General features: G+C 47.6%; 2 protein-coding genes and 1 non-coding gene across 6 annotated transcripts in view; 2 read left to right on the forward strand and 1 right to left on the reverse strand.

Moving 5' to 3' along the window:
• The window catches only part of homer1b (homer scaffold protein 1b), a 31,033-nt gene extending 29,156 nt beyond the window's left edge, over positions 1-1,877 (forward strand). For all 3 annotated transcript variants that reach the window (XM_061817280.1, XM_061817281.1, XM_061817279.1), the window contains one exon: positions 20-1,877. In XM_061817280.1, the coding sequence (XP_061673264.1) occupies positions 20-211 (192 nt within the window). In that variant the 3' untranslated portion in view covers positions 212-1,877. The remainder of the gene's footprint in view (positions 1-19) is intronic.
• A 5,886-nt stretch (positions 1,878-7,763) lies between these two features.
• LOC133499628 (junction-mediating and -regulatory protein-like) lies at positions 7,764-26,004 on the reverse strand. Of its 2 annotated transcripts, none has more exons than XM_061817852.1 (10): positions 24,732-26,004; positions 21,463-21,636; positions 17,833-17,983; positions 15,875-16,044; positions 15,641-15,806; positions 13,989-14,158; positions 12,802-12,885; positions 12,102-12,194; positions 11,481-12,027; positions 7,764-10,410 (listed from the first exon to the last, which is right to left on the reverse strand). In XM_061817852.1, the coding sequence occupies exons 1-10, from the start codon at positions 25,560-25,562 to the stop codon at positions 10,100-10,102; spliced, it is 2,697 nt and encodes an 898-aa protein (XP_061673836.1). In that variant the 5' UTR covers positions 25,563-26,004; the 3' UTR covers positions 7,764-10,099. The 2 variants fall into 2 exon arrangements, with proteins under 2 accessions (XP_061673836.1, XP_061673835.1); XM_061817851.1 differs by having other exon boundaries at positions 13,989-14,161.
• trnaq-cug (transfer RNA glutamine (anticodon CUG)) lies at positions 19,772-19,843 on the forward strand. The gene has a single exon. It is a non-coding gene; the product is annotated as a tRNA-Gln (tRNA).
• Positions 26,005-26,306: the final 302 nt, after the last annotated feature.

Genomic DNA, 26,306 nt, shown 5'->3' on the forward strand with positions numbered 1-26,306 from the left:
CGCCCCCCCCCCCCAAAAGGAGACGGAGCTCCGCAGCCGGGTGCTGGAGCAGCAGCTGGCGGGGGCCGAGCAGCGGCTGGAGGAGAACCAGGAGGAGCAGGAGAATTTCAGGAAGAGCCTGCGAACGCTGCTGGAGCTCCTGGACGGGAAGATCTTTGAGCTGACCGAGCTCAGAGACACGCTGGCCCGACTCATAGAGGAGGCCAGCTAAGAGGAAGGGAGGCTGCCGCACGACTCCGTCACAGAGCCATACCGCCATTTTTACGCCACCTTCATCGCGCACTGCGGCCATTTTTCAAGTCCAGAGAAATACCCGATCGCAGTCGTCGAGGAGCCCCACATTTGCCTTCTCCGTGAATCTGCGGTGTCGTTCGCTCCGCCCGTTTTTCAATTGCCAGTCGAAAATCACAGACAAAAAAAAAAAAAAAAGAAGTGACAGATTATTTTGCTCTTTCATTTTTTTGGGGGGGGGGAAAATTCGATTGATTTCTTAGGTACGAGCGAACGAAAAAAGGACGAAGGGATCGCCGATGCACTTTCAGCCTCAGATTGAGCGAGGCGAGCGCTCGATCCAAAGTGAAAACACTCGCAAAGGAGGAGCTGCCGCGTTGCGGATGGGCCGACCCGACTCCACTTCCCGACACGAGACCGCACCCCTTAAAGGCACATCTTCTATTCAGAAGGAAATATTTTTTTATCCGAGGCTAAAAATGAATTGTGACAAATCTGTCCTCACAAACAAATATGATAATCAGCGTCTTTCATTTCATGATTTTCGATTGCCAAATGAAAATGGAACGAACGAATGAAAGACGGAACTCCTCGCCGGAGTGAACATTTTTGCTTTTCAGTGAGACTTGAAGCCACTTTCCCGCCCCCACTTGACAAGTGTGCCTCGGTGCCGTGTGTTGTCCGACCCCTACGACTACGCCCCCCCCCCCCCCCCCCAACCCTCTTCAGCCGTGGAAAATCACGCGGGGAATAATTGCTGTTCAGAAAACGTCGCCAAAGCTGCCGAACCTCCTCAGACTGTCCTGACGTCACAACGATTCGAAGTGACTCGGCTGTACAGAGAAGCAACAAAGTGAATCAAAGGAGGACTTTTCACCCCCCCCCCCCCAAGAGGAAAAACAAAACAACATTTCAGAGCTGTCACCAAACTGCATTATTACAATAAGCTGATCCACTACTTAACTGCACTTACGTCTTACTTGACAGCAGGAACATTTTATATGAACGGGAATCTGCGGGGGCGGCCTGCGTGGCTTTTCTCCGGGTGGCCACTCCGGTTTCCTCCCACATCCCCAAAACACGCAACATTAATTGGACACTCTAAATTGCCCATAGGTGTGATTGTGAGTGTGACTGCGATTGGCTGGCGACCAGTTCAGGGTGTTCCCCGCCTCCTGCCTGATGACAGCCGGGATAGGCTCCAGCGCACCCCTCGTGAGGATAAGCGGCAAAAGAAAATGGATGCACGGAAATCTGTGGGTCCTTGACTAGTTTCACATAGCAAGAAAACGCTACAAAGATGCCCCTCGACCATTTGTTCCAATACATTTTCCTACATAAAAATAGAACAGGCGGCACGGTGGAACAGCTGGTAAAGCGTTCCGAGGTCCCGGGTTCAATCCTGGACCCGGCTGTGTGGAGTTTGCATCTTCTCCCCGTGCCTGCGTGGGTTTCCTCCCACATCCCAAAAACATGCAACATTAATGTGACACTCTAAATTGCCCATAGGTGTGCTTGCGAGTGCGGCTGTTTTTATCTAGGTGCCCTACGATTGGCTGGCAACCAGTTCAGGGTGTACCCCCGCCGCCTGCCCGTTGACAGCTCGGATAGGCTACAGCACTCCCCACAACCCTCGTGAGGATAAGCGGCTAAGAAAATGGTTGAATGGAAAAATAGAACACAAAATCGATCATTAAAAAATATTTTATATAAATATACATAATACAATACACAATTTATGGTAGGTCATTTTCAGTTGAAAAGGAAGTTGTGTTTGTGGTTTTCACCCATTTGCAAATTTTGGAGGATCCCATCAGCTGAAAAACTCAACTTTTTTTGCCGTTTTTGAGCTTGGGCATTTTCTAACGTAAAATTTCTATGATGCCATTCGCGGCATTTTTGCTGCCAAGGAACTATATTGAAGTCAGATGAAGCGCTTCATCTGAGGCATTTATAAACCTTTTAGGGGGGTCAGTTTAAATTTTCCTAATTCTGAGAAATGGAGGTGGGAACGCACACACGCAAAAAAAATGGCAGAAGAAAAAAAAATTTAAATCACTAAAGTGCCACTGAGACCTCTGCCAAGGTCGGACTAAATACGTAGACCGAGGCGATTAGTTGATAGCAAAAATGCATTTTTAATGTGATTTATAAAACAAACCCAAAGCTAAATTCAAATTTTACCGTCGATCAAGAGAGCAGCTCGCATTGTGCACCTGTGTCGCTACTTGTTGCCCAGCTAAACTGAGAAATTTCAATCCCGCCGATGCCGACCGGGAGAACCGGCGGCAACACGGAGCCGAACTTCGGGAAGTTAGTCTTGGAAATAATTTTGGGATTTACACTTCACAGTCGGACCGCGATTTACGGTTTTAATAACGTCCCGTTGGCCAAGTTAGCTGTGCGAACGTCCATTTGACTATGGAAACCCCCCCCCCCCCCACGGTGCCACATTTCGGACTTGGTTAAGCGCTGCCCCGCTGGCCCTTCATGTAAAATGGCCACCGCTTGATAAGGAGACGCAAACCTTCCGTCGTCGGCGTTAATGACGCCGCGCGGAAATTTCCGAAGGCCGTCGACTTGAATCCGGACTGCTTCCGTCATCGCGGACGACCGAGCTGTCTTCCTGCCAAGCTCAGCGTGGCGTGTGCGTGTGTAGCTTTTGACCTTCCGATGGATTTGGCGAATCTTTGCGCGCAGAACGTTTGTTCCGCGAGAGCGCGATCGCGTCCCGAGGACGCCGACGGCCGACACGTGCTCGCGCGCGCACGCACACACACACCGAGCAATACCGGACAGGCTCCGTACAACACCTCCGTGCCATCCTATCAGGTACACCCCCCCCCCCCCCCCATCCAGTCGGACCGCTCACGCGTCAACGCGGCCGACGCCGCCCGCCCCGCCCCGACCGGACAGGAAGTGCACTGCTGTTGACCTCCGACCTGTGCGGCAGCCCCGCTGGTCAAAGCGGCGCATCACGAAGGGCTTCTCGAGTGTTCTACCCCGCTAACCGCGCGCAAAGTGACTTTCCACCCTCGGTGAAAATGGCGACGGCTTTTCGCTTCTATTGGTGAACACAGAACTTTTTTCTTTCTTTCTTTTTCTTTTTTTTTTTTTTTTTTTTTTTTTTACACTGGATATAATAATGATATAAACAGAGAACCATATACGACAACTTTGTACTCATGGTGTAAATGAACGGAAGGCAAATGCAGTACCGCCCCGGACTGACTTATTGTTGTGTATTAACCAATGGAAAAAAAAAAAAATGTAATCATCGAGTGGACTCTGTAAAGCAAACAATGGCAACCTCGCGTCTATATCTATACCGAAAACGCATAACAGTGCAATACTCTTATATATATATTGATTAATATTAATCCACAGCTTCTTCTGGAAATCTTTGCCTTTGTGACTTTCAAGGTCCCCAAATTCTGATTTTTCTTTTTAAAGGTCACACCAGATGCTGCAACTTCTACGGTCCGACTTGCCGTTATTAATTGAGCACCTTGTTTCCACTTGTGTAACCACACTTTTTAACCGCGCAATGTATCTAGATTTGACTTTCACACGATAACGATCTATTTAAATAGTTAGTTGCACAGGTTAATACACCGTAATAAGGCCCATGTGCCGGAACATGCTACCCAAATGTTGGATTTTTCAAGGTGGCACACTTTATTTTAACGTGCTTCAATGCTGATGAATGCCTTTGTACAGCGGTGGAATTAAGCTTTTTCGTTTTCTCGTTTTGTAACGTACGGTATTTAATGTAGGTGACATCATTGTATTTAGAGGTATGAGAAGACTGGCAATATTTTTGACTATTTAAAGTAATTTTGAACTCATGATATTAAAGACGTACCTCAGGACGCTGATGTTTGCGAGACCTGTTTGAAGATTTCACGAAAACGGTGACATTTTTGAACACGGAAAAATGCGGACTGATATATGCAACGGTTTGTACAGTGATGCCTCGGTTCTTGGCCGCAATCCGTTCCAGAAAGCGGTTCGAGAAGTGATTTGTTCGAAAACCGAATCGATGTTTCCCATTACAATGAATTGAAAAAGAAATAATGCGTTCCAAGCCTAAAAAAATTAGGCTTTTTAAAGCATTTTTTTTAGCTTTTCCTGACAATAAACTGCATAGTAGAAATACATGTATAATTTAAATACTGTATATAATAAAATAATTTAAGAAATATATTTATTTTTTGCTTAAAATGTATTCTTTAGTAGTAGAGTACGCTAGGGAGGGAGCCCATTGCCGTATCTGATGCGACTCGGCCCCCGGCCTTGTAAACTTTTTTTTTTTATTAACAAAAGTGCAGAATAACTTTAAACAAGCAACTTGCCTTCTTTGGAGCCATGATTGGGCGTTAATACTGTAATCCTCGATAAGAAAAAAAAACAACAGTCACTACCGGGACACGTCTGTGTACAGAGGCTGTTATACAGAATAACAAAAGTATGCTGGTTGCGCCGCGTGCGTTATGTCATTTCTGGTTTTTTTTTCGGAGGGCATTCGAATTCACAACAAAGCGCGTCACGGCTCAGCTGGTCTGACCGCGTGCGATATGTTATTTCCGGGGTTTGTCGGGGGCATTCAAGTACTGATTTTCGTTCGAAAACAGGAGCAAAAAAAAGTCTTGAAATTTTCGTTCGAAAACCGATCTGTCCGAAAACGGGGACGTTCGAGAACCGAGGCTTTACTGTACTTCCAAATACATCAGAAAGAAGGATTAGGATAAAACAGCCATTCTCAACAATATTTGCATTGCAAGGTTTTATTTAAATGAAGGGCAAAGTTGTAAAAACAAACCATTGAACAAACAAAACAAATTTTAACAGGAGAAGAAGAGCATTTGGGGCGATTGCGGCAAAGCATCGAAATGTGGCTGTGCGAGGTGATTACCGTCATTTCTGGTCTTATGAGACGCGACTTTTTTCACACGCTTTCAACCCTGCGGTTTAAGCGGTCATGCGGCTGATTTGTGCATTTTTTTCTAACGGCCGCGATGGGGCACTCGTGCGGAAAAGGTATGAGTGAGACCGGTGGATTATATGTGCCGAGGAAGTGACTTTTATCGGTCCGGCCCTGTTACTGCCGTGTCTCAGTGATTTTTACTAGTACGTTTTTTTTTTTTTTTTACCAGCCCTTTTAGCGCTGCGCTAGCGTGTTCCTGCCGTGTCTCAGTGATTTTTACCGGTATGCTTTTTTTAACCGGCTCTGTTAGCGCTGCGCTAGCGTGTTCCTGCCGTGTCTCAGTGATTTTTACTAGTACGTTTTTTTTTTTTTTTACCAGCCCTTTTAGCGCTGCGCTAGCGTGTTCCTGCCGTGTCTCAGTGATTTTTACCGGTATGCTTTTTTTAACCGGCCCTGTTAGCGCTGCGCTAGCGTGTTCCTGCCGTGTCTCAGTGATTTTTACCGGTATGCTTTTTTTAACCGGCCCTGTTAGCGCTGCGCTAGCGTGTTCCTGCCGTGTCTCAGTGATTTTTACCGGTATGCTTTTTTTAACCGGCCCTGTTAGCGCTGCGCTAGCGTGTTCCTGCCGTGTCTCAGTGATTTTTACCGGTATGCTTTTTTTTAACCGGCCCTGTTAGCGCTGCGCTAGCGTGTTCCTGCCGTGTCTCAGTGATTTTTACCGGTATGCTTTTTTTTAACCGGCCCTGTTAGCGCTGCGCTAGCGTGTTCCTGCCGTGTCTCAGTGATTTTTACCGGTATGCTTTTTTTTAACCGGCCCTGTTAGCGCTGCGCTAGCGTGTTCCTGCCGTGTCTCAGTGATTTTTACCGCTATGCTTTTTTTAACCGGCCCTGTTAGCGCTGCGCTAGCGTGTTCCTGCCGTGTCTCAGTGATTTTTACCGGTATGCTTTTTTTTAACCGGCCCTGTTAGCGCAGCGCTAGCATTACCACAGCACTAGCGTTAAACTCTCCGTGTACCGTCTGGGCACTTGCGGCTTTTACACAGCTGCGGCGTATGTATGTACCAAATGGTATTTCCTTTCCAAAAGTACTGGGTGAGGCTTATAACCAGGTGCGCTCTGTAGGCCGGGAATTACGGTATTCATGTTTGAGTGCTTAATCGTGGTGGAGCACATTTCAGATGGCGGGGGCTTTATAGTCAGGTTGCGTGAGGTGACATAAAAACTGCTGAGGATGAGAAAAGACAAACATGAGGGCGATGACATGCAAAGCAAATACAGTCCAGTTAGCTGAAGTTACTACAAGGTTCTGGTTGATCAAGTGTAGAACGCGTGAATGGGATCCGGATCACACGAAGCACCTCACTGCACTGGGCGGTTTTTATTCCACGGCAAATGAAGTCCTATTCAGTTTTATGTGACACGATGTTTGGGAATGTGCCTGTACTTACGTTTTCAGAGTCGAGAAGCAGTTAATTGACCTCCTGCATTCGATGCTGTGCTGACGCTAACAGAAAACCTGCTTCCTCCCAGTCTGATTAATAACTTTTGTTATGACATTTAATGGCTTTAGAATGCGAAAAGTACACTAGTGAGCCGTGCGAGGGCAATAAGTAACAACGTTCTCGTGAGGAACGACACAAAGAGCGCATGCTTTAGTTTAGCCACTTACTCTGTTAGTACCCACATTTCATTTTTTTTTTTTGGTTGCCATTCCCTATTAACTTTTCCACAGTCCGAGCTTTGAAATGCACTCAAATGACTGCGCGCATAAATTTAGCATATTAAAGTGCCGAAAAGAAGCGCCGTAAATTTAGGCCGAGCCGTGATGACCTCTCAACAGTTGATATACATATACATAATAACTATGAGGCATTATTAATTAGGCAGGGGGTAAAGCTTATAAACCGCTGACAAACGTGCAAAGAAATATTAATCATAATCCCAGATTCCAAAATCTCCACCGAGGATTGAAAACTGAGAAAGTGATCGCCCATTTTCTTGGAAGTACATTAGTCCCACTGGGATTTGAATTTGAAATTCCACAGAAAACAGGATTTGAATTTGAAATGTAAAATGATTAAATTTTTAATAGTTGCTGCAATTCGCTGTCTAAAATTCATCATCTGTGCCGCCAGGCAGGGGTTACTTCAGGTCAGAACCGAACAGCCAGCCAATCACAGTTCCGCTTTCTTTGTATGTGACGTCACGTGACTAAGAAAGTGTAACTGACCTGAAGCAACCCCTGCCTGGTGGCACAGACGGTGAATTTCAGACAGCGAATTGGAGCCAGTTGAATGGATAGGTTTCCGACGACCCATCATGCCTTGCGACGGATGCCATACTGTGTCTCTTAAGAGTTCAGAGAACATAGTTTAATGGTGAAATGTGAAGTTTTTTTCTATCGTTAATTTTTCCTTTTGGTGTAAAAGTTACGACGTCGATTAAAGCAAATGCAAACGTAGCGGACAAAAACACACTCGATGGTTTAACCCTCCGTTAACCAAGCAGGGTTCCAGGTTATCTGAAATTATGACCAACGTTTTTCAATGTTAAAAATAATAAAAGATCATATCCATGTTCAGATTGAAAATCATATTTGACTGACCTACTCTGTTGACCCATGTTGTACCATCTGCAAAAATGCAACATGGGTCAACAGAAGGTTAAGCAGTACCAAATACTTGGAGAAATTGAAGGACATCGGCGGGAAATATCCATGTGAATTTCAAGCAAGCAACCGGAGTGACGACGAGGAAGGTACCCCGACGTCACATATCCGATATCGCTAATTATCTCGCAAATTCTGTGAACGCTTACACGCTTGACGAACTAAAGGCTTACAAGTCTCGACAAGCCTACGATGACTTTGCAAGTGGGTGGGCTCAAGATGTACGGCAACGGGTTATCGGTAATCGGTGCGTAACGGCGGCTCGAGTAAGATATTCTCAAGAGGTCTACCGATCCACGACTACGTCCCTGGATCATATCCCAAAAAGATTGGCTGCGTTTCTCTCCGGTCATTGGACCGGTTTGGCCGGTCTCGGAGAAGTGTGTTCACACGTGGCTGCCCTTCTTTTTTGCAGCCGATGCTTCAGTAAAATTACGGAATAGCGAGACAGTCATAGAAGAGAGGTCTTACTGGGTCGATTTTTTTTTTCCCTCTTAAAGAATTCTCTGTCATACCTTTGTGTAGAATACGTAACTTATTTTATTCCTTGTTGCCTCAAGTATTTAATTGAAAACGTTACAAAATTATCCGACCGAACTTCGCAGTGTCTCTGTGTTGGATCTGGAAGATCCTCGACAACCATCGGTTCCCGTCTTTCTGTCGACAGTCGCGTCGTTTTACTTCCCTTTGGAATATCAAAATACTACCTCTTTGTTTGCCCAGATTCAGCGCGGTTAGCACGGCGCCAAACTAGGCACGTGCGGCCCATTATTATCGGACGAAAGGGGCTTGCTTGGACGCTAACTTGCTTTAGACACTCAAAATGGCGGACAAGGGACTCCCGGGACTGCGGCGGAGTCACCGGAAACCTATCCATTGTTAACATTGAAAAGTTACACTGAAATACAACTATTGAAAATGGGATCACTTTACATTTCACGTTCAAATCCCGGTGGCACTAATTTACTTTTGTAAATTTTCAGATCTCGCAGATGAAATAGCAAAGTGTCCCAATTGTTTTGTCCGCGTAACGCACCATAGATGACACCGGGAATCACCAGTCGCAAGCAAAATAGTGACAAAACGTGGTCCGCGAGCGCACGTTGGCGAAAAAATTTGCGTGCGGGTTAGCGCGCGAGTGGCTGACTCGCAACCGAGCGTGACTGCCTACTCGAGTGTGCACGTGGAGAAGCTGGAGGAGCCGTCGCCAGTGACGCGCGGCCCCCCTCGGTCTATCCGCACAAAGCTCGGGGATCTCCTCGCACTCGTTGCGGAGGCTTCACGCGACACGATTTTCTCCCTGCATCCGCGAACGGACGCGCCACATCGCCCACGGCGCTATCGTATAGCACGCTGGCCGCTGAGCAGATGGTCATCCGAGCTGGATGAGGAACACGCGGGTGGCGAGGCCAGGAGGGGACAGGAAGTGGGGGAAGGGGGTCGGATCCAGCACGACATACTGAAGGATTTACCGCTTCTGTGCAATGTCGTATTAAGGAAGCAGCGTGCCTTTACTGTACTGTCTCCACGACACGAAGCACACGTTACGCCCCAGCGCGGGCACCGACTTCTTGGACGTAACGCCGAAAATATTAAAGATGGTGACGGCGGTCATGTTACATGGTAACGCTCGGACCTCGTGATCCTCGATGAAATCTCAGAGGGATTATTTGTATTCCCATAATCCATATGACCCCGATGTACAACCCGTGCCCGTAAGCGTTGTTTTTTTTTTTCCTGTGACGGCGTCGAGACAGATTTCCGCTTGCGAGGTTTTTCGTTCCGTATTTAAGGCTCAGTGGAAAGGGTCAAGGGGGAAAAAAAAAACCCAACAAAAACAAAACGGGAGTGTTTAGAATAGCTACACAACAGTTGAATAACTACTAATAAATATGGCATTGTTACATTGTGACAGTACGCGGTACAATAATTATGAAGATTGTGGAGAATTAGAATAAAAAATGATCAGGATGACCAATTTTTGGTGATATTTAGTGCGCCTCATCCCCTTTTGTGGTTGTGTGTGTGTAGCACGGTGTACAGTTCAAGTACAGGCTTGGCCCTCTAACGGTACAATGTCACTATGAAGCACCCTCAAAGATAGTTCTATTGGGAACACGCTTGTACCGTTTTGGACTTGGAAAGGGTGCAAACCGGGTCAAATACTGTAATTATGGCAATAGTTGCACCAACTGTACCTTTTGGGGACAGGAGTGGATTCCTATTGGCGATTGTGTGGTGTTATTGGTTACATTTGGTCTGAGTTACTAACCCTAGCTTTCCCAGTCGGGCCCGCCCGGCCCGTCGTCATCGGAGTCCGACTCCGGCGAGGCCTCTTTGATCCGTCGAAGCGCCTCATAGATACTTTGGGTCAGAGGGTCTCTGGGGGCAGCGACGTCCTCCTGGCCTTTCCGTTCTTGAGGGGGGACCTGCCTCAGTTTGACCCCCTTTCGGATCTGAGCCAAGATGCTGTCGGGGTCGTCGTCGCTCTGAGCGGCGGGAGGGACGGGCCGCTGGTCCACCTTCTTCAGGTGGAAACTGCCTCGCTTCAGGGAGGCCAGCACTTCGTCCATGGGGGAGCTTCCTGTTTGGGAGGAGACAGGAAATGATGGGCCAAAAGTCTTTCAAATCAGTTATGGGTCCGAATGCAGTGAATACTCGGTTCTGGAACGTCTCCGTTCTTGAACAATTCGGTTTTCAATCGCCTGCGACAAAACCTGGAAATAACGTAACGTGCGCGGCCCGACCTGCTGACCCACGACGCGCGTCGTTCTCGTGTATAGCGCGGCCTCAGTACGCAGACGTGGGAAATATCGATTCGGTTTTCGGACCGCCTTCTGGAACGGATTGTGGTCGAGAACCGAGGTTGTACTGTAATAATAACAATAAGATGAGGAATTCGGATGGAAGAATGACTCTGAAAGTGAGACAGCAACTGGTGTCCAACTCAAGGCCCGGGGGCCAAATGCGGCCCGCCGATCATGTGTAACAACTTGCATGATTTTTTTTTGTTAAAATAGGGACCATAATTACAAATTGCCATATCATAAATGATGACGTTGAGATGTTGCAAGCGTTTTTGTGCTACCAAACATCAACAACAGTTGAAAAACCAATTAGCCTTGATTTCAGATTCCAAAACTAGTTGATACATTTAATGTGTAAATATGACGAGTCAATTAAAGATTTTCACGCTTTCAGTCACAATGGCCCGCTGACAGAAACCGTAACTACAATGTGGCCCGCGATAGAAATGAGTTTGACACCCCTGGTCTACGGTTTTTGAATGCAGTGTTGTGATCCCGCACGATGGAGTTTGCAGGGTTGGTCTGTGTGAATGTTGTTCCAAGTTAATTGTTAATTGGTCGCATTTAAATCATCCATTCCTGATTCAAACAAATACAAAACTGGAGTGTCACAATTCTATCCAAATTTTTAACCGTCAGGGACGGCAACGCAATTCTCTGCTGGCCTAAACTTTACTAGAGGCACAAATCTGCATTTACAGCCGGAATTCAGCGTTCCCTGAAATTGTATTCATGTATTACCGACAATCATTTCTCTTCGTTTTGTCGTGTTTTTCCTTCGCTTTCTTTCTTTCGTCCAATCGGATTGCAGCGTCAACGCGGTGCCGAGTCAATATGGTCGCAGTACCTCGTCTGCTGCGGGCCTCGAAGCCCGGAGTCTTCCTCAGTTTTTTGCGGGCGCTGACCAGCTGGCTGCTGTCAAAGAAGCGAGGGTGGAAGGGGCCAAGAGAGGACCGAGAGAGCTCCTCCGACGCACTCCCGCCCCCGGGCCTCCGCGATGGTCCGCCCGGGCTCTCGGAGGGCGACACCTGTTCTCGTATTGGCGGGAGAGGAAGAGGAGGGGGAGGGGGCGGAGGCGAGGTCGGCGACGCCAGCAGCGAGGACAGCGAGCAAGGGGAGCAGAAGGAGTCCGCGGGACCGGGCACGGGCAAAGGAGGAAGTGACCGCGCTGCCAGGCCGGCGACGGGCTGGGCGGTGAGCGCGGAGCTGGCGTCCGTCTGCACGCTGATGCTGAGAAACAGCGGCCGCTGGCCCGGGTCCCGCGCGCCGGCGGGCTGGGAACGCCCCTCCCTTTCGCCCTCGTCGCCCGTTTGCGCAATCCTGCCGCGATCTCTCCTTCTGCCGTGGGCCGCGCGCAGGCGGGCGGACTTGAGAATCACCTGACCCGGGTAGCGCTGGAACCGCAGACGCGGAGATCAGCCGGCAAAGGGAGGGACAACTTCAGCTCGCAGGCCGGAATTGAACGTACCTGCTTGAAGGTTCGAAGTCTATCCAGAGTCCTCTGTCTCTCTTGACGAACTCTGCTATTCTTTCGTTCGTCTTCCTCTTCATCGAATTTTGTCTGCAAAATTCAGCGGGACAAAAATGCATACCGTAATTTCCGGCCTATAAGCCGCGGCTTTTTTCACACGCTTTCAACCCTGCGGTTTATGCGGTGATGCGGCGCTAGCGTTCGCGCACTTGGTTAGAAGCCTTACGGTGATGCGGATAATTTTGTGCATTTTTTTTTTTCCTAACGGCCGCAAGGGGGCACTCGAGCGGAAAAGGTAAGAGTGAGACCGGTGGAATATATGTGCCGAGGAAGTGACTTTTACCGGTCCGCCCCTGTTAGCGCTGCGCTAGCGTGCTGCTCCCATGTCTCAGTGATTTTTACCAGTATGTTTGTTTTTTTTTTTTTTTTAACCGGCCCTGTTACCGCGGCAGTGCTAGCGTTAGCGTGGCGACAATAGCATTAGCGCGTCGTTAGCATTACCGTCTTTCTTTGTAAATATCTTGTGTTTCAAAGTGGCCACTTGCAGGTTTTACATGGTTGCGGCCTATGTATGTACCAAATGGTATTTCCTTTACAAATGTATTGGGAGAGACTTATAACCAGGTGTGCTCCGTAGGCCGGGAATTCCGGCACGTAAATTACAACAAGGTGATGAATAATTTAAAAAAAGATCTACCTGTAAGACCCATTGCGACAGAGAGTCTTTCTGAGTGGTCGAACGCATCTGTTGCTTCGTAACGTGGTTCGATACACAGATCTCCTGCAAAACAACAAAAGCAACAATTATTCAGCGCGTTTTTCCACACAAAGAATATCCAAAGACGCATTTATGGACCTAATTACAACCTTTCAACTGCCCGCTCACGCAAAATGGTTCGGGACATTTGGAGAAACTCAGTCCCGGCTGTGTGGAGTTTGCATGTTCTCCCCGTGCCTGCGTGGCTTTTCTCCCACATTTTTTCAAAATTCAAAAAATTCTAAATTGCCCCTAGGTGTGATTGTGAGTGCGGCTGTTTCTCTCTATGTGCCATGTGATTGGCTGGCGACCAGTTCAGGGTGTACCCCGCCTCCTGCCCGGGTGACAACTGGGATAGGTTCCGGCACTCCCCGCGACCCTCGTGAGGATAAGCGTGAAAGAAAACGGATGGATGACTAAAAGACAAACTGTACATTTGAGGTGCAGGTTTCACTGTCGCCCACTTGGGGTCACAATGCACACAATCCACACTACAAAAGATGTAACTTTGAGTGTGTGTGGCTTTAAAAGCTGAGGCCCGCCTGGCCTGGACCCTTGTGAGGATAAGGGGCAAAGAAAACGGATGGATGACTAAAAGACAAACTGTACATTTGAGGTGCAGGTTTCACTGTCGCCCACTTGGGGTCACAATGCACACAATCCACACTACAAAAGATGTAACTTTGAGTGTGTGTGGCTTTAAAAGCTGAGGCCTGCCTTGCCTGGACCCTTGTGTGGATAAGGGGAAAAGAAAATGGATGGATGAAAGATAGAATAGGTGGCACAGTGGCGCAGCTGGTAAAGCGTTGGGCTCACAGTTCTGAGGACCTGGGTTCGATCCCGGCCCCACCTATGTGGAGTTTGCATTTTCTCCGCGTGCCTACGAGGGTTTTCTCCCACATTCCAAAAAGATGCAACATTAATTGGACACTCTAAATTCCGCTTCGGTGTGATCGATTGTTCGTTTCTATGTCCCCTTCGACTGGCTGGTACCTCGCATCCCGCCCGTTGACAGCTGGGATAGGCTGCAGCGCTCCCCGCGGCCCTCGTGAGGATAGGCGGCAAAGAAAATGGATGGAAGATAGAATACAAGTTGCACTTGGTATGCGCGAAAGAGGCGTACGCACCCTCTTGCTCCTCAGATAGGAACGCTTGGCCACGATGCGCCCCCGCCGCGCCTCCAGTCGTCGCGCGCTGACCTGAAGTCGATCCAGTTCTTCCTTCTCCGCCGTGTCCTCCTGGGTTATTTCGTCCGCGCTTTCAAAGGTGTCGTAGTAGACCACCTCGTTGTGATGCTCTGCTAAAACCACATCGTGGCCATGGGATGGACGGAAAGCGAAACGAAAAACAAAGACCTCGCCCCTTCCTCGACAAGCGGTTCCGTGGTTTAACGGTCAGCACTCGGGAGTCTGAATCCAGCGATCGAATTTCAAATCATGGTGGGACCTTGATTGCAAATTGATAAAAATACTCCATTGCAATGTCAATAATGTTCATTTTTGATGAACAATTTAAAAGAAATATATTTTTACTACTGCGGTTGTAGTTTGCAGTGTTGACGCATTGCACAGCCTAATACAAGCTCTTTGCCTCTGTTGTTACAAAATTCAACGTATTATTAATGTAAAGCTCAAGTGTCATCCCAATAAACATTCTCAAATAGATAATGGAATGAAAAATACATTTAACATTATTCACTTCAATGTCTATACGAAAAAATAAATGCGAGCGGAGAGCGCGTCGTCCATGCGCAAAGTTGCGGAAGTGTCATTCGACATCCAAGTGGTCGCCATATTGGCTGCATCTCCTGCCCGTGATGTCACGCTGGGACATTCGCCATTGAAAACACGCTGCGGCCCCTGCCGTGGGAAACGCCCCTTCAGACACGGAAGCTCTTTTCGAAGAAGAGAACATCTCACAACCGAGTGAAGCGTCCGGCAATATTACCCTAGTGTTTCGAACCATATTTAGATGATATGCGGATCACTTCTAACTAACAACAGACACCCAGACAGTACGTATGAGCCAGCCCGGCCGAAGCCGTGCTCGTCCGCGAGGTCCGCGGAAGCCTTCGCCGGCGAGCCCGACGCGGAAGCCGTCCGACGCGCACATCGACACATTTAGCACCCCTGTCATACGTACGCGGCTCTTTTGCTACGTTATGAGAAACGGATTACGTGGTCCGACCCAACCAAACTATTATTTTTTTTTTTAGTAGCTGTATACACACCTACCTGTCATTTGGAACCCACGAAGCTCTCATCCTTTGCACCCGTGCAATCCATTTTTCACCACGAACCGGGTCTCTTGGAAACTTACGAAGGGTAAATCCGTCCTCCCGAGTGTTCGAGCAATATCCATCCGTCAATGCAACGAGCCGGCATTTTGGCTAACACGAAGGAACAACGAGCTAGCTTCCCGCAGGTAAAACTAATAGAAACAAACGAGTCCGCTGGAGGGCGCTCCTGCCCTGTACGTCAGTCACTTCCTGCTTCTTCTCGAAAACAAATCCCTCGAGAGGATTTTCACGGCGGGAGTTACAAAAACGTATACGTCAAAATCATGTTTTGCGGTGAAAAAAAAAAAACGGATGTGTCCATACCGGCCGATATTTTTGGATTAATAACATCCTAAAAGTCATCCATTTCATGACACTTGACCTTTAACATTTCTCTGAAACCAAATGTGAGGCGATCTTACTCCTTAAATAGCGACTACTGCGAGAGGTCACCTTGTTTTTCGCCGAAAAGTAGTCCGACCTGTTGGAATGAAGCCATACCTGCCATCTGTCTTCGAACGCGGTCGAGCTGGGCGGCGAGGAGCAGCTCCTCGCACTGCAGAATCTCGGCCTGGATGTCGTACAGTTGGAGCTGCAGCTCGTAGTACTGAGATTCCATGCGGTCCAGCAGGGTCAACGCATCCTCGCTGCGACACAAGCTCTGCATCTGAGGGGGAAGCGCTCGCGTTTACGCGTGGCCAAAGGTCACGGACCCCGTTTGTTCCCTTTGCGTACTTCTTCTCGAAGCGTGCGTTTCCTCTGCTCCAGGCTGATCTCCCGCGCTCTTTGCAGCTGCAGGGTTTCCTTGGCGACGGCGTAGCGGATTCGCTCCATGCGCTCCACCGCCGCCGTCCACGAGGCCTTGCCGAACTTGCGCTGGTCCACCTTCATGCGCTCGTAAACTCCTGCATAAACACAAAGACCCGGTTGAGTTAAAACTGACTGTGAGCATCCAACGTGACACCAAATATGTTCAGTAAAGGTAAAATAAGGATGATGGTGAGACATCTAGCCACTTATCCTCACGAGGGTCACGGGAGTGCCGGAGCCTATTCCAGCTTACATCAGGTAAAAGTCAGACTACACCCTGAACTGGTCGCCAGTCAGTCGCAGGGTACATATCAAGACCATCATTTAGTGGGAATCGATCCCACAGCACCCGCACCAAAGTCAGGCGTGTCAACCGCTACACCTAGGGGCGCCAAACTCGATTTTGTCACGGTCTACGTTGTAGTTATGGTGTCGTGACAGTTTAGCACTGTCTTAGTTCATGTTTCATAGTCATAGTCAAGTCCTGGTTCACGTTTCCGAGTTTGTCTGCTAGTCATCAGACCTCGCTTCAAGTTTTTTTGGATCCCGCCTAGCCTAGCGTTTCTGTACCTCCGCCTTCTCGGACTGCTTACAAAATGTATGACCCTGTTCCTTGAATAAACCACGCCTAACATCGTGCCCTCGTCTCGGAGTCCTGCATTTGGGTCTAGTTCGTCACATGTAGTTTCTCTCAGAGGGCCGTTATGACTGTGAAACCATAAAAATCTTTAATCACCTCATCGTATTTATACGGGAAATTTATATTTGGAATCAGAGATGAACGGTAATGGATTTTTAAACGCTAGTATTGCTGTTTGGTAACACAAAAATCCTTCCAATATCTCAACGTTATCATCAATTTGAAATTTTGGAACAGATTTTAAGACAAAACATTGAAGTTGATAGCAGTAGCAATATTTGGGCCACATAAAATAATACGGTGGCTGGATCTGGCCCCCGGGCCTTGAGTTTGACACCTGTGCGCTACACCATCAGTGACCTCCACTGTATTATATTACATTTAATGAGTGGATTGTCGTGGAGGGGAAAAAAACCAAAAAATATATGATACGTCATAAACACACATGGAAAACATGCTGAAATCATTACGGTAATTCCCGGCCTACAGAGCGCACCTGATTATAAGCCTCACCCAGGACATTTGTAAAGGAAATAATATTTGGTACATACATAAGCCGCAGCTGTGCAAAAGCCGCAAGTGCCCACATTGGAACCCACATTGAAACACAAGATATTTACAAAGAAAGACGGTACACAGAGTTTAAGGCTAGCGCCGCTGTACTAACGCTAGCGCCACCATGCTAACGCTGACGCTAGCGCCGCCGCCTTAACAGGGCCGGTTAAAACAAAAAACATGTTAGTAAAATCAGTGAGACATGGCAGTAACACGCTAGCGCAGCGCTAACAGGGCCGGACCGGTAAAAGTCACTTCCTCGGCACATATATTCCACCCGTCTCACTATTAACTTTTCCGCTCGAGTTCCCCCTTGCGGCCGTTATGTGCGGCACAAATGAGCCGCATTCCCGCATAAACCGCAGGGTTGAAACCGTGTGAAAAAAATCGCGGCTTATAGGCCGGAAATTACGGTACAACCTTCTCGGCGTAGTACTAAATTGACCACTCCGAGGGGGGGAGGAGGGTGACATTGTGAAGCGGACGCTGCACAATCTGCTTTCCGATCAATCGGCTGCCCTTGTTTGCACCTGTTCCTGTCAAAACAGAGCCGCTGTCCGCTACGCCTCATTACTGCACACGTTGGCGCTTGAAAACACACGGGGGGAGCGTGGGGGGTGGTGGGTGGGGTTATGCATTCAAAGAGCAAGCGTACGCGTTTTATTCAAAGTTGTTCGTGTTCCGTTACCTTTCTGAGCTCTGGCCGTAGTCTCGAAATATTTTACGGTGAACTCCTGGATGATCAGGACAGCTTCTTGAGCTTTCCTCTGCCAATCAGAGTCCTCCTGCTGGAGGGCGAAAACCCGCCTGGGGCCCAGGTAGTCGTTCTCCATGGAGATCTGGGGAAAGAGGCTCGAGTTACCCACTCGCCAATAAACCGCAACGACACCAGAAGTACCTGTACGGTGTTTTTCTCAGGCAAAGGCAGTAGTCCACTGAAAATAATAATACATTATTTACATCGGATTATCTGGATGGAGTCAAAACTGTAAAGCCTGAAAGATGGTGTGACATCCCTTCCTGATCCGACTTAACTCGGCGAACGCACTAGTGGCGTAAAAATACTGCAAATGTGTCATGTCACTATCATACCGGCTCCAATTTCTTGTATTCCAGGTCCCATGCCATCAAAATCCGATATTTTTTGTCCACATTTTTTATGCATATCATACTGAATGTCAAAAGGAGTCTGTGACTTGGTTTAAATTTGCGCGATTTGTCGATTGAATGCAATGCAGATATGCATCATTCATTATCTGAGCCGCTTATCCTCAGGAGGGTCGCGGTAGTGCCGGTGCTTATCTCAGCTATCTTCGGGCAGGAGGCTTGCAAAGCTAATAAAAAGACATTGACAATTATTTTTAAAAAAATAAAGCGTGGCATCTTTAATCAACAATCCGTGCTCTTTCTTTAAATTTTTTTTTTTTTTTTTTAAATCACATCCCGTTAGTGGCTTGCATTAAAAATCAAAATCAACTTTCTGAAACAACGTTTAAAGCATTTTGGGTGACATTATTTGGTCTCTGAAGTGCTGCAAGCTAAATGGAAGAAATTATATCGTTGACCTCAGTTTAGCATGCTTGCGTTTGTCAAAACGCCAAAGCAATGCAGAAACGATGTTTTCCAGAAAGTCTTTTAAATCCGCAGAGCCCTTCCAAACTGCAAAATAAACTCATAATTTATGATTTTAGGAGGAAATGGCTCTCCTGTATTCCAGAGGTGGGCAGAGTACAGCCCGCAGGCCATGTACAGCACGGGATCGCCGGCTTCATTTATTTTTAATCTGGCCTATATAAATGTACATATTCGTGATTATTTTTTAAATGATCAAATTGAATAATTTTTCAATTGGTTTACTATTGTGCCAGCACGGTGGATCAACTGGAAAGCGCTGGCCTCACAGTTCTGAGGACCAAGGCTCAATCCCGGATCCGTCTGTGTGGAGTTTGCATGTTCTCCCCGTGCCTGCGTTTGGGTTTCCTCCCGGCACTCCGGTTTCCAACCGCATCCCCAAAAATCATGCGACATTAATTGGACACTGTTAAATTGCCCATAGGTGTGATTGTGAGGGTGACTGTTTATCTCCAGTGTGCCCTGCGATTGGTTGGCAACCAGTTCAGGGTGTGCGCTGGCTTCTGCCCATTGACAGCTGGGAGAGGCTCCAGCACTCCCCAGGACCCTTGTGAGGATAAGTTGCTAAGAATAAAACAAAATTTAAAATACATAAAATAGATGGATGGATGGTTTACTATTGTAAAAAATACATTATGCAATAGAAGTAAAATGAAAAAAAAAATTCTTTAACATTTTTAAATTAGTTGAATAGTTATGAAAAAAGAAAGAATTATAAATGATACAATAACTGCTCATTTGCTCGACTTCCATGTGGGTCAACTTCTACTGAAAGTGAGTGTGAAATATTGTCTGTATCTTCATGTGGCTTCTCCATATTCCGGTTATCCTGAACAGGATGAGCAAATATAGTAATTTTTTGTAAATGATCCTCAATTGTTATCGCGCGATCTACCTTTCTACTTAAAAAAAACAAAAGAAGAAGTAAAAAATAATTGGAATAAAAACAAAAAAAGATCTCTGAGGAGGTGTAGAAGATTGCAGAGCAAGCAAGTGGTTCCATGGTGTAATGGTTAGCACTCTGGACTCTGAATCCAGCGATCCGAGTTCAAATCTCGGTGGGACCTTTGTACTTTTCTGACAGCGATGGGAGAAATTGAAACATAATGCATAAGCAGGGTAATCCTATAGCGCCACACAAACGCTAATTTATTTATGCCTCCGAGGCCGCGGGCAATCGGAGAGCCACTCAACGCCGCTAACCGAGCCCTCCCCCATCCGAGTACTCTTTAAAAACCGACATTAGGCACGTACAAGAGCTCCATCCAAACGTTTCCTTTGACAGAACTGTAATCAGATGATTGAGACGGTCGGCGAGGCCTTCGTTTTAATCACGCCCGCGCTTGTAAAGCAGCGATGGGAATAACAATCGATTCATTCATCGCTAAGATTCCTGCTGACAGCGCGAGCGGATCGCTCGTTGATAGACGCCGTCGTCTCGAGTCGAAATTCGCTGCACGGCTTGATCGACGCGCACGGTTGACTCGGTTGCCATAAAAAGATACAATACATAGTTTTGAAAAAATACCAATAAATCGCTTAATTTTTTTTTTTTTTATTTTTTAAACAGGCGTTCAAAGGCAAGTCCGCTCTCACGTTGCTTTACTTCAAAAAGTGCCTGATGTGTATTCAGAAGCGATGAGCTAAAAATAAACCCGCCATTAACACTTCATGAACTGAACAGGATCTTTCCATCTTACTTCCCCAGAAAATGACCGGAATTCCCGGTCTACAGAGCGCACCTGGTTTTAAGCCTCACCCAGTACAATTGTAAAGGAAATACCATTTGGTACAGACATAAACCGCAGCTGTGTAAAAGCGGAAAGTGCCAACATTGAAACACGAGATATTTACGAAGATAGACCGAACACAGAGAGTTTAACACTAATGCTAGCGCCGCGCTAACGCTAGCAATGGGCTAACACTAGCACAGGGGTTATCAACCTTTTTGAGGCTGAGGGCGAATTCGTGAGAACTGATTGTACGAAGGGCTACGTGACTTGTTTGCAGCAAACTTCAGTCATAGTTCATTATAAATACATAAAATATCTTCATTTTAATTTTTTGCATGATGTGACATATTTTAAAGGTATTTTAAAAATTTAAATAACATAAGCAAGTCAGATTCAAAATTTAAAGCTGTGGTATTTTTAGAACATGGCACGCGGGCGCCTTAAATTGTCCTCGTGGGCTACCATGCACCCACGGGCACCGCGTTGGTGACCCCTGCACTAACACTAGCGCTAACGCTAATCCTAATGCTAGCGCGGCTCTAACGCTAGCCCCGCGCTAACAGGGCAGGTTAAAAAAAACATACCCCTAAAAATCACTGAGACACAGAAGTAACACGCTAGCGCAGGGCTAACAGGCCCGGACCGGTAAAAGTCACTTCCTCGGCACATACATTCCACCGGTCTCACTCTCACCTTTTCGGCCATTAGAAATAAAAATGCACAAATTAGCCGCATCACCACATAAACTACAGGGTGAACAAAGTCGCGGTTTATAGGGCGGAAATTACGGTACGTTTGCTTTGCGTGGTGCCTCGCGCTGACAACAAACTCAAGCGAGGAGCCTCCCACATGTGCCGCTTCAGCAATTATCTGTTTATGCTATTCGAGGCAACGATTAAGTAAAAAAATAAAAATAAAGACGCTTACCCGGCACGTTGCCGCAAGCGCGTTACCTTGATCTGTTGTCTACGCAGCATAGCCAGCTCCCTCATGTCTCGGAATGGCTGCAGCAGGTACTGGTACAGTTGCGTGGAGGCCTCCAGCAGGGATCCGTAGGCCTGGTCCTCCTCCTCATAAAGTTCCAGCAAGTCAACCATGCTGTCCAAGCTCTTGTGTCTGTCCAGAAGCTGCACGCACATGCACAAAAAAAAACAAACAAAAATTGTTATTGGAAAATGGGACGAAATGTAGGCGGCACGGTGGGTCAGCTGATAAATCGCTGGGCTCGCAGTTCTGAGGACCCGGGTTCGATCCCTGTGTGGAGTTTACATGTTCTCCTCGTGCCTGTGTGAGTTTTCTCGGGACACTCCGGTTTCCTCCCACATCCCAAAAACATGCAAAATTAATTGGGCACTCTAAATTGCCCATAGGTGTGAGTCCGACTGTTGTCTGTCTCCATGTGCCCTGCGATTGGCTGGAAACCAGTTCAGGGCGTACCCCGTCTCCTGCCCGTTGACAGCTGGGCTAGGCTCCAGCACTCCCTGCGACCCTAGTGAGGATAAGCGGCAAAGAAAACGGCTGGATGGATGGATGGAAAATAATGAAGTTTGCCTCTTTCTGTCAATAAAAAAATGATATCCGTCTTCGACACCAAGACAAATGAGTTTAACGCTAGCTTATAACAAGGTGCGCTAACGCTAGCACCGCATAAACCACAGGAATGAAAGCGTGTGAAAAAAAGTCGCGGCTTGGAGTCCGGAAATTACGTTATATGCAATTACTGCGTCAGATACCGCAGCTCAATCAAATGAAATCAATTGTAGAACTACGCTGCATCGTTATGAGTGATGTTATTTATATTTTGGTTGCCAGAATAAGTAAGTAAGTTGGTCTACAAAATTTTAGCGATATCACCTTCCATTCTTGTGGGAAGATCTTCTGTAACATTTTTAGGCAAATCAGGGTTAGGGTTAATTCACAAGCGATCATTCCATCCATTCATTTTCTTTGCCGCTTATCCTCACAAGGGTTGTGGGGAATGCCGGAGCCTATCCCAGCTGTCAAAGGGCAGGAGGCGGGGTACACCCTGAACCGGTTTCCAGCCAATGGCAGGGCACATAGAGACAAACAGTGGCACTCACGATCACACCTAGGGGCAATTTAGAGAGTTCAGTTAATGTTGCATGTTTTTTGGGATGTGGGAGGAAACCGGAATCCCCGGAGGAAACCCACGAAGGCACGGGGAAAACATGCAAACTCCACACAGACGGGTCCGGGATTGGACCCGGGACCTCAGAACTGTGAGGCCAACACTTTCCAGCTGAGCCAACGTGCCGCCATATTGAAAACAATACCGTATTATTTAGTCCGTCAATAGAAACGCGCCCACTGGCTAAAAGAAGGATGTACAGTAACTGTAAATCGTGGCAGTACAACAAAGCGCACACGCTCTGTTGCCAAATGTGATCTATTGCCGGGAATAAGATCAATAGTGGGACAGAAGAGGCTCCAAGCTAACTCGCAAACGGAGAAAGGATCGATAGCATGTGTGCGGAGTGTGTGTCGGTCTTCTCGTGGCCTCGTTTCACTGCAAAAAAATAAATAAAGCGTACACTGTTTGCGAAATACAGTATAGGGCTCGTGCAAAAGGTGGAAAAGGTTATTTCAATTTACAATGTTTACAATGTGCAGGGAAACAAGGTTAGCATTTGTGGCTCACAGTCCAAAGGTGCAATTTGTAATGTAATTAATGTCCTTGAGCCCAACGATTTTCACACACACATCGCCTTTCTTTTTCATGCATTAATAACAGTGAGAAGTGAATATGGGCTTTTAATAATGGCTAATTCAGCCACTGATGTGACCTCTGACCTTTGTATTCTGTGGGTTTTGGGGCATGATTTTAAGAGTGGCTTCCTGTTTTGCTGCAGGCCAAATTGATCATTTTAAAGTTTTAAAAAGGCAGGGGAAAGTATTTTTCAAGTTGTAATCAAACTTTGTTCTTTTATTTACAAAATCATAATAATAATTGAATTGTGTTATTTTTTTTATAATATTACAGCAGGTCACATAGACCCATGAATAATGGTGGTGAGAAATAAATACAATAGGACTATAATATATGTATTGAAAAAAAAAAGAAAAAAATACTGCAAATCTCCATCCATCCATCCATTTTCTTTGCCACTTATCCTCACAAGGACGCGGGGAGTGCTGGAGCCTATTCCAGCTGTCAATGGGCCAGTAGGCGGGGTACACGCCGAATTGGTTGCCAGCCAATCGCAGGGCACATCGAGACAAAGAGTCGCACTCACAATCACACCTCGGGGCAATTTGAAGTGTCCAATTAATGTTGCGTGTTTTTGGGATACGGGAGGAAACCGGAGTGCCCACCCGGAGAAAACCCACGCAGGCACGGGGAGATCATGCAAACTCCACACAGGCGGTGCCCGGATCAAACCCGGGTCCTCAGAAGTGTGAGTCCAACGCTTTACCAGCTGCCCCACCGTGCCGCTCCCATCCAATATATAATGACAATAAAATTGGTTATTACAGAAATGTCTGCTAAAACTGATTTCCTAGAGTAGATTAATTGAGTAATTGCATAAAAATTGATTTTGCACCATTAAACGGTGGTAAAGCGTTGGACTCACACTTCTGAGGACCCGGGTTCGATCCCGGCACCGCCTGTGTGGAGTTTGCATGTTGTCCCCGTGCCTGCGTGGCTTTTCTCCGGGTGGGCACTCCGGTTTCCTCCCACATCCCCAAAAATGCAACATTAATTAGACACCCTAAATTGCCCCTAGGTGAGATTGTCTGTGCGACTGTTTGTCTCCATGTGCCCCGCGATTGGCTGGCGACCAATTCAGGGTGTACCCCGCCTCCTGCCCGTTGACGGCTAGGGTAGGCTCCGCGACCCTCGTGAGGATACGCGGCAAAGAAAACAGATGGATGGGTAAAAGACAAACTATGCATTTGAGGTGCAGGTTTCACTGTCGCCCACTTGGGGTCACAATCCACACGACAAAAGATGTAACTTTGAATGTGTGTGGCTTTAAAAGCTGAGGCCTGCCTGGCCTGGTTAGCGATGACAAATGAGACGGTTTATCGTGAGCCAAGTTGCGAGTTAAATGCCTGTGGGTGTGGTTTTTTTTTTTTTTTTTTAATTACTGCTTGTTTAATAAAACGGATTAAAAGTGCACCGGCGGCTGCGTCTATCCTTGATAAATTGTCGGTGGAAGGTTCTACGCTTTCCAGACATCGAAAGGAAGCTCGCGCTCACCTCTTGCAGGTGTTTACTTTCGCGGGAAAGCGCCTCTTCGTAGCCGCACCGTCTCAGCTCGCTCAGGCTCTCGTAGTACTCGTCCGGGTCGTCGTTTTCGGCGAACAGAAGCCGAGAGAGGATCTTCCAGCCGCATACGTCGAGCGCGTGGCCGAGGTAGAGCTGCAGCCCGGAGCACAGCTCGTCCATCTCGGCCTCCGAGACCTCAGCCGGTCCAAACAGCACCGTCCACATCCCGCTGGGTTCCTCGGGGAAGACGGGGAGGCAGGGCTCCAGGTCCGAGTTGACCGAGCACAGCTGCTGGTGGACCGCCCGCAGGTCCTGGAAGGAAAAGAGGCCTGCCCAGCTGCAGTCCTCGGGGCTCAGACCGTCCTCCAGGTCCAGCGTGTCCACGGAGGGCAGCTGCTCCTCTTTCTGCGGTTCTCCGTCGCAACTGACGTGAGACGACACATAGTTGAGCACAGTTTTAATCTTCACGGGGCTCAGTTTGGAACCCGGGAGCTTGCCTTTGAGGCCTTTCACGGCAGCCTCTCTGGCACCTGGACCGGGGCTCCTGGACGCTTTGTCACTTTCGGGCCATCTTGTTTTGTCTCCATCCTCGGACGGAGCGTCTGTGCCTCCGCCGCCGCCGCCACCGCTGCTGCTGCTGCTGCTGCTGCTCCCAAAGCTTCTCCTTTGCGCCGTCCTGTTGTGACACGTTATCGCAAATTTGCCTTCCACTTCGTTCCAGGCGACGATGAAGACGATTTTGTGCTTCTCCTTCTCCTCGAAGGCGTTCGGGCGAACGGCGACCCAGCCAGACTCCAAATGATCCTCCATTGTGAATGACATCCCCGCAAAGTGATGAAACTGCACCGCTATGCGCACGAAGGCATCACCGCCTCTCTCTCGGCGATGGACTTCGAAGGATTTAGCAACCGCTGCTGACTGGCTCGCTCGGGCGGTCTGTTTCAAGCATCGTGCGGGGTCCTTTCGGTCCGCTCGGGTGTCGGACAGCCAGCGTCCGTTAGCTTCATCGTTAGCATCTCCGACCGATGCCGTGTTTACCCACCGCGGAGCGCTTTTCAAGTAGCCCCGTTCATCCCCCTCCCCGCCGGGCGTGCTTAAAACGCGAAGGAATGAGGCCGTGAAAAGAGAGTTTATCTTCCGCGGGGTTACCGTTCCCTCCGAGCCGATAACACAGACGACATGTTTACCTTGACGTGTCAGATGACCACCGGACCGCGGACCTGAATCGTGTTGCCTTCGAGGACGGTGGGAAACGTGAAGAATGCGTCAAGGTGAGTTCACAAAATCGGGTGTTGTGTGATGTTTATGTAGTCGTCGTCGACCCCCCCCCCCCCCGCGACCACCTAACATTCACCATACATTCAGTTCCACATGGAAAGCCTTGCAAACCCGGCAAAATACATAAATAAATCTTTAATAAATTAATAAAAATTGACTTTTTTTTTTACATTAATAAGTTCAGTTGCGTTGCCAGTCATGTTTTTATACACACTCACAAGCCACTATTCACTGGTACATTCTTCGATGATCAAATTATAATAATGTTTAATTTTTATTTGTGTACGG

Source organism: Syngnathoides biaculeatus, chromosome 4 (assembly GCF_019802595.1).
Source record: "Syngnathoides biaculeatus isolate LvHL_M chromosome 4, ASM1980259v1, whole genome shotgun sequence".
Lineage (NCBI taxonomy): Eukaryota > Metazoa > Chordata > Actinopteri > Syngnathiformes > Syngnathidae > Syngnathoides > Syngnathoides biaculeatus.

Excerpts from the sequence above, each read along its gene's own strand:
- LOC133499628 (XM_061817851.1), bottom strand. The coding sequence starts at position 25,562 with ATGTCATTCACAATGGAGGATCATTTGGAGTCTGGCTGGGTCGCCGTT. Across the intron at positions 16,045-17,832 it reads TACGGCCAGAGCTCAGAAAG|GAGTTTACGAGCGCATGAAG; the intron begins GTAACGGAACAC and ends GTGTTTATGCAG. Across the intron at positions 12,195-12,801 it reads TGTCGCAATGGGTCTTACAG|ACAAAATTCGATGAAGAGGA; the intron begins GTAGATCTTTTT and ends TGAATTTTGCAG.